General features: G+C 37.8%; 1 protein-coding gene across 3 annotated transcripts in view; it reads right to left on the reverse strand.

The window, feature by feature from the left end:
* Positions 1-6,234: 6,234 nt before the first annotated feature.
* Positions 6,235-12,787, reverse strand: part of LOC139114051 (calcium-activated potassium channel subunit beta-4-like) — an 86,323-nt gene continuing 79,770 nt past the window's right edge. For all 3 annotated transcript variants that reach the window (XM_070675534.1, XM_070675536.1, XM_070675535.1), the window contains exon 3: positions 6,235-8,108. In XM_070675534.1, the coding sequence (XP_070531635.1) occupies positions 7,782-8,108 (327 nt within the window). In that variant the 3' untranslated portion in view covers positions 6,235-7,781. The remainder of the gene's footprint in view (positions 8,109-12,787) is intronic.

Raw genomic sequence — 12,787 nt, forward strand, 5'->3', positions numbered from 1 at the left:
ATATGTTTATTTTATGACGCTGTAAATAATTCAATTTATCAGCAGAGTTGTAATTTCACGATGTCTGGCGATTGTGACTAAATCGCATGATATCAGATTACCTTTAGTATCAGCTTTCACAATTATAATACAATTCTTAGGATCTGTTTCCACCCTTCTTTGAAATGCTTACAGAAATAATAAATTTTTAGTCTATCTGGAATAGGAATCATACTAAATTACTTAAAAACTTCCCATCGGCGATGTGTTCGAAGAATTACCTAATAGAAAAAAAAACTCTGTAAAGGGCACGTACCCTGTTTGCTACCGTCATTCATCACAAAATAACCGTAGCTGAACGATGAGGGCGCTCGACATTTGCAGTGAGGAACACTCGAGACTCTACACGATATTAAACACGAAATGACGTCCCAACTGAATCTATGTTGAGGCCTGTCTCGACTTAACTGTGTACTATGTTTGCCATCTTTATAGGCTTGGCATATCTAGAATACTTCACGGTCCGACTTTTCAATCACTCCCATGCTATTTTGGAAGCAGTCCTCATGAGAAATACTTAGGCTGCGTTCACAAAAAACGATTAGGGGGGGGGGCTGGAGGAATTCAGGGGGGGATTCGAAAATTTTGGGGGTAGTAGAGGGGGGGGGACTTGAAAATTTTGCTCTACCTGTAGGGGGGGGACTTGAAATTTTTGGTTCCCTTTGTGTTTTACATTTTCCTATTCCAAGTTTTTGTAGATAATTCAATGAAAAATGAATACCATTTTTAATGTCATCATAGTAATAATTTAACAAATTTAGAACCATTTGTCACATTTCATGACTTGTATCTCGAAAAAATCTAAATGTGTGGTTTGTTGTAAAAAACAAACTTTAGCCTCCTAACCTGGGCAGAAGCTGCAACTGTCAATGATTTCTGCAATATTTCTATGCAGTGGAACAAATATAGTTTCCTGCTATCTCCCTACAGCATGCGCAAACACACAATATTTAGTTTGTCAACAAAGCCTGTATATATAAATATAAATACGTATTTGGTGATAATTTAATTGGAGTCCAGGCTGACAGTCAGTTGTCAGTGTTTTAATGCATGGTACACATATATAGGCTGTGGTAGCATTAGCTGAATACTAGACAATTCAACATGCTGTAGGGAGTAGAACAAGAATGCAGTTGTAAACTGAACAAAAATATTGCCAAAATTATCAAAGTTAATACAGCTACTGCCTACGGGTAGTGTCACTATCATTAATGCTCTCCTCCTGCAGTGTCACTGTCACTGCATACCTGATCAGTGCAAGAGATAGCTCTGACTCTGATGTACATGCAGAAGAGTTTTGGTCAAATGATGCTCATGACAGTGAAACATACTTGTACACAAGATCAGGCCAGAGAGCAACACATGGAAGAACACATAGAAGTATTTGAATTTTGGCATATGAGAATAATCAAATACGGGTATTAAAGAAAAAGATGGGGTCACCATGCTTGATTTTCTAAATTTTCACATTCTTGTTATAAAATGTTACAGAATCTGATGTAAAACTTTGAACAGTAAAGACTAAAAGAAAAAATATGTGACCAAATGGAATTATTTAATTTTTTAAACAAATTTAAAATTATTACACCCAAAATTTCAGAGATAAAACATTTATTTGATGAAACATTTTACCTTCCAGTGTTGTCAATTTTGAGTAGCATCTAATCCATATATGTCTTGTAGTTTTGAAACAAATTTTTGGTAGGTCACTGTGCAATATGGCAATTAGCCAAAATTCACAATTTTCCTACTCTCTCATGATTGTCATTTTGTGTGCTCTTCAGCAGGAGCAATTGACCTGGCCAGAGTTGGTTAACTCATGTTGGCTTTTAGACCAATAAATCTAAAAAATTCACTGATGCATTTAAAGAACTTGCCTTGGGAATATGACTATAGAAAGTGCTAAAACAGGTTGTGTTGAACACCCGTGAGCGGAACGGCGCTATACATGTTTATTTTTTCTGCGCTCACATCCTTTACAAATATGCGGGCCTGTGATAGTTGGGGGGGGGGACTTGAAAAATTTTGACCATATAGAGGGGGGGCATTTGAAAATTTTTTGGGGTACTTAGGGGGGGATCTGAAAAAAATAAGATTTCAATCGAAATTCCTCCAGCCCCCCCCCCTAATCGTTATTTGTGAACGCAGCCTTAACATGGCGGCGTAAAATTTTACGCGTATTAATGTTTGGAAATGTCATATCATTTTGTCTATGGAATCTAGCTGCAGCATGAACACATCCTACTAGGGTACAGAATTCTTCAGCTATCTACTTTTGAAAGATGGGCTATTGCATTTTTGTGCCTTGCAGCATTAACGTTTTCACTCATCCCGGCCTGCAGTATGTATCAAGTTTTGCGTCATTTGACCTGTTTACGACAAAACAGAAACAAATCACGACTAGTCTGAATATATTGTAAAACATGTACAATTTACGGTTAGATTCCACACTAAAGATATCCAGAATGAAGAATAACGACCACACAGGGCATACGGCAGGTTGTCTGAGTGTCATGCGATCACCAACATAGCGATATTCGGATTTCAAAGGCGTCGTAGATTCGATCCAAAATCTCCAATCTCCAATCAGAAAAGCTGAATATAGTTCTTTCTAGCATGTGAGGCCCCGGTCGGAATTCGTGTAAACGTTTTAAGGGCGCGCACTCAATATTGCTCGACATTAACCATTTGTTAACATAATCCGATATTTTGTTAGTTGGTTTTGTGTCCACACGCATTTCCGACAGACAGATTTATACACCCTGCGCGTACACAAATTAGATGGGAATTGATACTTTAAAAGGATCCGTTTTTGTCCTCGAATCCGCGAACAAGTAATCTAAACGAAAGACTCTATACACGCACATAAGCCTACTAGTATTCCATTAAGTACTTGTCTTATTATTTCCAAAGGGAACGCCATATACGTTTGTCTGCACGCTCTTCTTCCGATCGCAGTGACACCATAATCTGAGACAGATTTGAGGGTTACGTCAAAACGCAATCTTTCCACGAGAGAACAGCAGCCAAAGGAAAGAAATGGGCACGTTAGACCTGAATCATTAACCCTTTGAGCGCCAAAGTCTATTTTTGTCCCCTTTATAAAATAAACCGCAGTCAATTTTTCTAAGATTTTCACCAATATTTTGAGAAAAAAGTGAAGTCAATGAAATGTGATGTCCATTTGGTCCAAAATTATCAAAAAATTACAGAATTACATAAAAATTCATAAAAATTGGTAAAATTTTGCACTAAAATTTTGGCGGGAGAAAATTACAACGATCAAAGGGTTAATCGAATAACAGGAAAATGAAAGCTAGAATGTGTTTCTTCTACCGGGCATGTATCCGAAATGAAGAAGAAATTAGGACTAGTGGCATGGAAATATCGTGGCTATAGATAAACAAACTCTAGTTTCACAAATTTAGGGTAAGAAAAAGGCCGTTGAAATGTATGAATTTCTTATATGGTGTGTCGACTAATTATCTGTATTGAGGTCCGGGTTCCATATGCAAATTTCAGGTTGTGTTTATCTTAGAAAATGCCACTGCAGGCATCGATTTGGATCATAAACGACTCAAATAAGATAAGACCGGAGTTTGAAGACAGCGAGCTAGAATTATGAGAAGAAATATATCTATGTCTGGAACAATTTCGGTTCGATGTAAAGAGGAATAAAACACGAAATAAACAATACATGATTCATTAGCAAGCCATAGAATCCAGACTCTGCCACATTACATATGAACGACTTCTGTAAATAAGTTATTATCTACACAGTGATATTTAGCCTTTAAAAGAACACGGTACTATTCTGATTTGGAACGACTCTTCGCTGTTGATGTTGTCGATAAAAAACATCAGGGCCGCAGTGAATGACCTCGAAAATTACTCTTGGATTTTATTTGTACAATCCGTGGATAAATAGTGTTTGACATGGTGACTATTTCTGAATAAATGTATTTTTTTCTGTTTGTTTTTGTCTAATTCAGCAGCTATTTCCTTTTTATGGATATGTACAAGGAAAGTCGGAAATCTAATTCTGGAAAAATTCGGGGGAAAATAGTAGGACGAAGTCTTCAAGAGTTATATAATATAAGTCCTTTGAAGATAATGACGATTCTGCGCGTGACGATGATCAGTTTCGGCGTAGGGAGTTAAACGTGCCCGTGCTATCTCTCAAGTACTCAGCGAGTACCGCGGTACTCAGACGAGAAGATTGAATTAAGGACCATGATGGCGACGTAATGAAACATTAAATGGAACATTAAACCTAGATTTCAGGTTCCTACGTGCCGACGTAGTTTTTGCGTTCCTGGAATAAAAACCTCGTTACATGATTCAAAGCACGACAAAATCACGGAGACTCTCTGCCTCCGGTTCTCCAGGAAAATCAGAGTAACGCGTCTGTCATCTTCGCTAGCTCCTATTAAAAATTGTTGAGTCGAGTTAGGAAGAAACTGTCTCGTTTCACCTGCAGTGAACTGTCGGCGGCAATTTTTTTTTTTTTAAACAGCTTTATGCATTACGTCATGTCTTTGAACGAATGCTCAGTACAATTAATACAATAATTGCGATAATTGTGTCATCATAGTAGTCCACGCAAAATAAAAAAAAACAACTGCCAAATTTCATCATCATCATCATCATCATCATCATCATCATCATCGTCGTCGTCGTCGTCATCATAATCTTCATCCAGTTTTGCTGTGTGTCGACGTTCGGTTCAAGCGGAAGACAACGCTTGCATCAAGCCGTTGTGTTCATCCAAATTCCAACCCCTTGTAGCTACAAATAGTCAATACCTAATTTGCATTGTCAAGTTTTCTCATTGTATGGTCGAGGTCTAGGTCGACCTTTTCCCGTACTCCATAAATTCGCCAATGGATGAAGAGCATTCTCAGCCAACCTGCAGTTCTTCTTATGTTGTAAAGGTATACAGTCACCTGTAATCTAAATATGCCCATATATGGTCAAAGGGGCGTACCTTGGTATTCAAAATGCCCATGTGAGGGCGCTGTTTTTGAAAAGCGGCCACCCGCTTAAAATTTGTGATTGGTTAGATTTTCTCTTTCCATGGTAACCGCGGCAAAATTGGAACAGGTGACAGTATACCTTTAACTCCGTTTCTTAAAAGATATATTGGACAGATTTTCACATTGTCGCAAACTTAATACCTGTTACCAGGCTCAGTAATGGGAGAGCGTTTGCCTAGACATATTTTGGGTAAAAACATATCATAATTGATGACCGCAATGGTTGCCAAGGAAATATTTGAATTATGAATATTTTATTTCTCTTAGCTGAAGTCAACAACTCGTGGATGAACTTTTTACTGAAAATACTGCTTGCGAAATTGTAAGGTAGCTGAGAGCGTTATCAGAAGTGTTAGGGAAATGTCACATTTCAGAGTCAGAAAAGCCCTGATATGAAGCACGTGCTCTAAAAACCACATTTTCTTTATTTTTTGCCTTGGTGGTTTTTGACCAGCCACTTTGATACGACAGTAATTTTCTACGTCACGACGAGAACTAGGAACCACACGTAATGCTTTCTAAGACACTTTCACTGACAAAACTAGGAACCACACGTAATGCTTTCTAAGACACTTTCACTGACAAAACTAGGAACCACACGTAATGCTTTCTAAGACACTTTCACTAGTAATGGCAAAGTATATTTCGTTTCTCGGCGTTTTTTCTAATAAAAGCGGACTTGTTTTGCGTCTTTGTAACGTATACCCAGAACACCAAGTCAAGTCTCTTTCACTGCCGCCCTCATCATCAACACTTGATTGGCTCTCACCACAGGGCAATGCAGGCATTATTCGTCTAGAAGTTATAATCAATAAATGGCATGTATTAAAACTTTTTTCATTATATAAACCTTATCTGTGTCGCGTGTGTGCCTATTACTTTACTCTCGCTATTTCTGTATAGCATTTAAAAGAAAACAGTCAATATATGTTAATTACCCTCCCTAATACCCTTCATCAATTGACATTCATTGATCCTTCTAGACGAATATTGCCTGCAGTACTCTGTGCTCTCACCCCTAGATCCTAAAGCGAATCTAACGTCCGACTATTGACTTGCCTTACATTTCTTCATGGGGGTCAGAGGTCGCGCGTTCACTCTTTATCCAGGGGCCACCACTTCAACCCAATAAGATAAATCTGTACATTTTCTGTGCGACTTACGAAGAACACACACTTTATTGAATACCTCACAAAACGACCATCGACACAACGGCCACAGGTTTTGAAATTCTGTACAGAGACATATCTACATTATATGGCAAACCCATCTTCACTTTGAGCAGAACACAAAAACGTTATAACACTTTACAACACAGCAAAATTTTGAACATCAAAATGTTGAACACCAAAAGCTTCACACTCACTTAAGTTTGTAAATAGGCAAAATTTAAATTACTTGGCGTTCCCTTTACCCAACTAAGTAATAGAAATCGAAAATTCTGGTAGAGTTTGAAAATATAAAGCGAATGCTAAATTCTGCTTATTTTACTTGAAAGAACGTATGTCCCGATTTTTATATATTAGATGTTATCTAGTACATTCACGAATGAAAAGGTCAATTATTCTATATACATTTATTTCCTAATATTGGTACAATTTCTATTAGATCTCCATTAGCTGTAACTTCTTGTGTATTTTTCATAACATATATTTTTGTTCCATCTTTAAAAAGCGATTTTCTCCCCCCCCCCCCCTCGCCCATCACGTTAAAGGTAGTATGTGCCTCAAAACTGAAAGACTTCAAGACTTTTTTCTCAAACTGTCCTTATGGAAACTTTCAGCCACACTCCTACCAAATCAAGAGCAAAAATCGGCGGGGTAGTCACTGTACTAAAATGGGTACAAGAAAATTATCTAGTAATAGTATATATAGAGAACCGACACCTGAAATTCAAAGTGGGCCCCTATCTCTGTGTCAACTCTAAGGGGGGAATAAAATTTTCGATTTTCGAAAAACTAAGACAGTAGAATGTTTTCTTACTCCAAGAGCTTCAAATTGAGCCCCCACAAGTGGTAGACCAAAATAGTATTATAAAAGTTTGAGGGTCAGAATATCTGTTCTCGAGGCATATTCTATCTTGATAGCATTTATTGTCTGTACACTTATATTCCACAATGCATTGTCTTTGTGATATCAATACTTTGTAATTCAACACACGTTGAGGAGAAGAGTACGAGAATGTAATTATTTTCTAGAACGAAAATCAGGAGAAAATTCGAAAAACATCAATATCCCTTTAAGCACGAGGTATTTTGTACTCTGAGACAAGCGTGCTGTCACCTCAAATGTCACACTGGATTGTTCTTTTCAGAGAGAATGCGACGACTCTTGAAAGACAGGTATATGAAAAAACTCTAATCTCGATGCATAACGCCCCGGGGGTAGCCGCACCATGCTCTGCTTTCGTTGAAAACAGGATATTGCGGACGAGATGAGTTCAGGAGGACGCCGAGTTCGGTGTGATATTTAGTAAATCGCCTCGAAGGATGTTATGAAAGCCGACAGTGCTGGAGATTAGATAATTTGCGCTGAGGTTAAACTTTAAGTGCACTCAATACATTTCCCTGGGTTCATCACACTTTCCTTTCCATCTTTGACTATAAAAAAACAATTTGTTGCTCGATAATTTGATCTCCCCTGCCATCATTGCAGAGTTCACTCGATTATTGCCTTCGGTTGGCCGGGACATCACAGAGGTTCAATCTACAGCGGCACTGGGTCAGAGAACCTCTTGTATGTCGTTCTCGAATTGGACCTGGAGTTGGCCTTCTTCCTGTTGCCGTCGTTGCGGTAAAATTTCCTGTAGGCCAAAAAGGCTGCGAGCACGCTCGATAAGAAGGACAGAAGCGGCCAGAGTATGGCGTGGAGGATCGCCTTGTTGTTGAAAATCTCGTTCATCAAAACCTGACTCTTGTTCTCGGGATTGTAAAAACAAGGAAACGTACTGCCCTTGATGTTGTGGCGGGAAACATAGTCGGCGATGTGTTCCTCGTTCCTGTATTCAACGCCCGAACAGATATCATAGGAGCACTGTAACAAAGAATTGAGATGTAAGCTTTAAGACCTACATGTACGATGGGGTTTAAAGGTATACAGTCACCTGTAATCTAAATATGCCAATATATGGTCAAAGGGGCGTTCCTTGGTATTCAAAATGCCCATATGAGGGCGGTGTTTTTAAAAAGCTGCCACCCGCTTAAAATCTGTGATTGGTTAGATTTTCTCTTTCCATGGAAACTGTGGCAAAATAGGAACAGGTGACAGTATACCTTTAAATAATAATAAAAGGATCAGACAGAAAGTGCTGAAAGCAGAATTTCGCACGTAACGTTCGGGCATGTATGACAGGGTCACACTGAATGGATCGCAGGTGCGCCTAAAGTGTGAAAGAGCGAGTGATTTTCAAAGGGCGTGTAATATTGGACTGTAATATTTAAGTCAAGGACAGACAGTCCAGATGAAAAATAAGATAACAGATTAATCGTTGTTAGCGTGGCGTCGCTATAAAGCATGCTGGGAAACTCTACTGCTGGATTTTCTCTTGACAAGGACGGGTCATAAGTAAAGTGTTAGGCGTGGGGATGTTAATATATTAGAATCCATAGCACACAGAAACCTGCATGTACATTGCTTGATAGACTGGATGACGTTTTCCCATTCAAATCGTATTGTGTTAACAATACATTGATAACTTAAACAATTTTTATAAAATTAACGTCCAAAATTGAAAGCGTTGGTTTGAAGCCTCTTATCCTTTTTAGGTCGACATGTTTACTTCTTAAAAGCTCAGCCAAACGACAGTAAAACACGCTTCCAATTGATTTCTTATCGTTCAAAGTTGAAGTGCTAAAAATTAATCTCTACTCAACAACATTGCATTACGACCCAACCATCTGTTCAATTCTCATCAAGCGGTGAAATTTAGCGTTACAAGTCTGCTCATGTTTCTATCAAAAATATGTGTAATAAATCTGTATGTGTGAATAATAAATATATGTATGTATGTATGTATGTATGTATGTATGTATGTATGTATGTATGTATGTATGTATGTATGTCTATAGGCTAATGCAAGCAGAAAGGTTTTGTGCAAACCCCGTATCAAATTACCATGCATAACACAAAATCTCTAATACCTGCTGTGTGTGGATTAACGATTTGGTGTGTTTTACCTTGCCTTAAGGTAAGACTTGCCCCTGTAGTGAGAGGTATTGGTTCATTATATCATCCGTACGCCCAAATGAGTCCTTGTAGGGTCATTTAAAGTCACATTGAGTAAAATAACGCATATATGTAAAGGAGTCACTCTCTGTGCACGATATCGATTGAAAACAAGAAAAAACGAAGAACAACAGCACGTTATATCTCGTTCTTTCGAGAAAAAGTGAAATCTCTACATGACGTTATGTACATGTAAGTAGTAAAAACACTGTGTACACATTTTTTAATCACCAAGACATATTCTGGAAGATTTTTTCTCTGAATGTAAGATACTGTAACACCGTCCTTACGTCGAATAAAGCGCAATATTAGGATTCATAACATGCCTAGACAAGGCAATATATAGGACCACAAGAGGTTTGTGAAGTCTTGTCGCCATATGATGATTGTATATGACCTATGTCCTGTAAACTTTTAAGGTTGCTTTTAGCGAGGACAGATCATCCTTTACTATAGACGATGCAGAAGATTAAATTTATAATTCAATATTTCCAGGCGGTGTATCCGCCGCTGTGCAGCCGCGCATCATTATCACTTGATGTCGTTCATCCGAAGTCCTATCATGACTATCAGCCGGGATATCAATCGATAGGTTGGATTTTTCGACGGCCCGCCAAGCGCTTTCCAAATGTCAGATTTCTTACTAATCTCTTTGGCGGCATGGTTACAAGACCTGAATACAACTGAACTACTGCTTCTTGGGGTACCCCATAAGGAATGTTGAAGTACCCAGTATTTGGATTATCAGTCTACAGCTTGTATTTGTGTGACAACGATTATTGAAAGCCCCAATAAGCTATGTATGCATCAAATGCAACTTATATGAACGAAGTGTGACCACGGAACATTTATCAGACTGATGACGTAGATTTAATAAACAACAAAATAATTTTCAACTCAAATATGGCAGCCGCAAATATATATAAGTAAATGCTTGAATTTCTGATAGACCAAAGCCATCACCAAGGATTGAAATAGTGTCATTTCCAACGACAGCATGGCTTAAATAACGGGAATCAAATACATCTCTCCAAAGATTGGACGGTACATTTGGTAAGTAACATGCAAAAAGATATAATAGCTACTGGTCAGTTTCTTCGGCCTGGGGGGGGGGGGGGGGCCGGTGGATTATTTTTTGCCGACGTCAAAAAGTGGCTGACCCCCCCCTATTCCAAATTTTGAAAACAGGGTGACCCCCCCTATTCCAAATTTCGAAAACAGGGTGACCCCCCCCCCCGGGGCGCGACATAGGTAAAATAAAAGGTGGACATAACGTCATATATATATATATATATATATATATATATATATATATATATATATATATATATATATATATATATAGGTAAAATAAAAGGTGGACATGTCGTCATATATATATATATATATATATATATATATATATATATATATATATATATATATATATATATATATATATGTATGTATATATTTTACATTTTACATACCGGTATATTTATATTTTAAATAGTCATTCTATGTTTTAATGAAATTGTTGACATGTCAGTTGTAAGATAGGACTTTCAAAGTGTCAATCTTAAAGTTTGAATACAGTACATTTTGAATGAGCTGTATTTTGAATGAGCTGTGAATGTATTTCACACTTTCTATGCTTAACCAGATGTCCTGAACTGTTGTACAGAAATGGATGTCAATCATTAATATCAAAGAGGAAAAAGCAGTGAATCAAAAACTTTGATGGGTGTTAAGACTTGCCAACCATCCAATAAATTCCTGAGGAGCCATAGAGAGCTTTTTTAGCCAAATCTGATGTGTACAGTGTCTGAGAGGATCTTTTCTTGTAACATTGAAACCATAAAAGCACAGCTAATAATGACAAAAACTGCCTTTTTTAACTGTTATTTTGTTCATAAAAACATCTTTCTACAGAAAACCTGTGAAACAAAGGAAAATAATTGTATCAATGAGAAGGAAAGATATCTTGTCATTTTTCTATCTCTAAAATAAGTCACTGTATCAAATATATATATTGTGAAATATTTGTGCAAGTTGCTTTCTCATACTGAATTCTCATAGAGAGAACATAATTTGTCATCCTTTTCATATGAAATGCAGATTTCATAATGGTACACTTTCACTTAGCAAACATCAAGATATCTCTGATTTATTCAAGTATGGCGCCGAAAAATATGAAACATCCTGATATCTCTGATATATATGCCTGGTATATTAAAGTCATGCACCTGAAGGGCATGCTGAAAAATGTCTGATATATTAAAGTAATGCGCTTGAAGAGCACGCTGAAAATATTGAACATACAGATATCTCTGATGTATGTATGCTTGATATGTTAAAGTTGGGCGTGCTGAAAAATATGACTGATTATTATAGTTACGCGCCCGAAGGGCGCGCCGAAAAATACAACTGAATGATGAAATTTGTGGCTGACACTAGCATTTTAGGCAATGATGAGCCTGTGTCAAAATTCAAAAACACACTGACCCCCCCTATTGGGCATTTCAAAAACATGGTGACCCCCCCTATCACCAAAGTCAAAAACAGGGTGACCCCCCCCCATGAATCCACCGGCCCCCCCCAGGCTGAAGAAAATTCCCAGTCCCTAATAGCTATGGGTCTTAAAAGTGCTGAGAAACAGGATAGTGTCTTTTTCAACGCTCTATAGGGAGTAAGCTATGACAAAGTCTGTATAGCTGGATTAAAGGATAAATATACGGTGACAAGCCTCAAATGTTAAAGTTACTATAGGGCTTTATAGGACGTAGGTTGGCATTTTCCTCAAACAACCATTTTACCATTTGATGCCACTGGCGGTTCCGATTCAGAGTTAGTGTGCCGGTGTGTTTTGATCTTCTCGAAATGGAAGTCAACCTGCTCACTTTTGATGAGAATGTCGCCCGATTAACCTCTTGCAAGCTCGACAGAGTTAGTCTGAAAAGAGTTGTAAGATTCATGTGTACTTGCACTGAAAATTCTCTCGCTCAGGCCCGGTCGGCTGTTTTCACCCTGAGTGAAGCTATTTGTAATATTTGACCGGATAAAAAAAAGTACCATACGTCATTTGTATTGCGAAGGTAAGAGAAAATACTTGTCGGAACATTTGACCGGCAAACTGAATTTGTAATATTAACGCCGCAGCATGCAAATATTTGTTTGGGACCCACACGTCGTCAATTCATTTGAAAGTGACGATCTACGGCCCATGAAGTTGTTATTCCATCAAGTTAATGAATAGTTTGACTCAATTCGTAAAGAACCCAGTTTGTGCAAATACACAGCAAAGACACTGTAGTTTACGAGTAGTTGATCTCTCATTATGTCCATTATAAAACATGCATATATTAACATATATTAAGAAAAAAACGGATTGAAAAGAAGGAATCTGAAGGAAAAAAAATTGAAAGGGACCAGTGTTATTTAGGGTATATTCGATACCAGACCTAAGACTAATATATCTACCACCTATACGACACTAGTAAGATCAGACA

The sequence above is a fragment of the Ptychodera flava genome, chromosome 16, assembly GCF_041260155.1.
Source record: "Ptychodera flava strain L36383 chromosome 16, AS_Pfla_20210202, whole genome shotgun sequence".
Lineage (NCBI taxonomy): Eukaryota > Metazoa > Hemichordata > Enteropneusta > Ptychoderidae > Ptychodera > Ptychodera flava.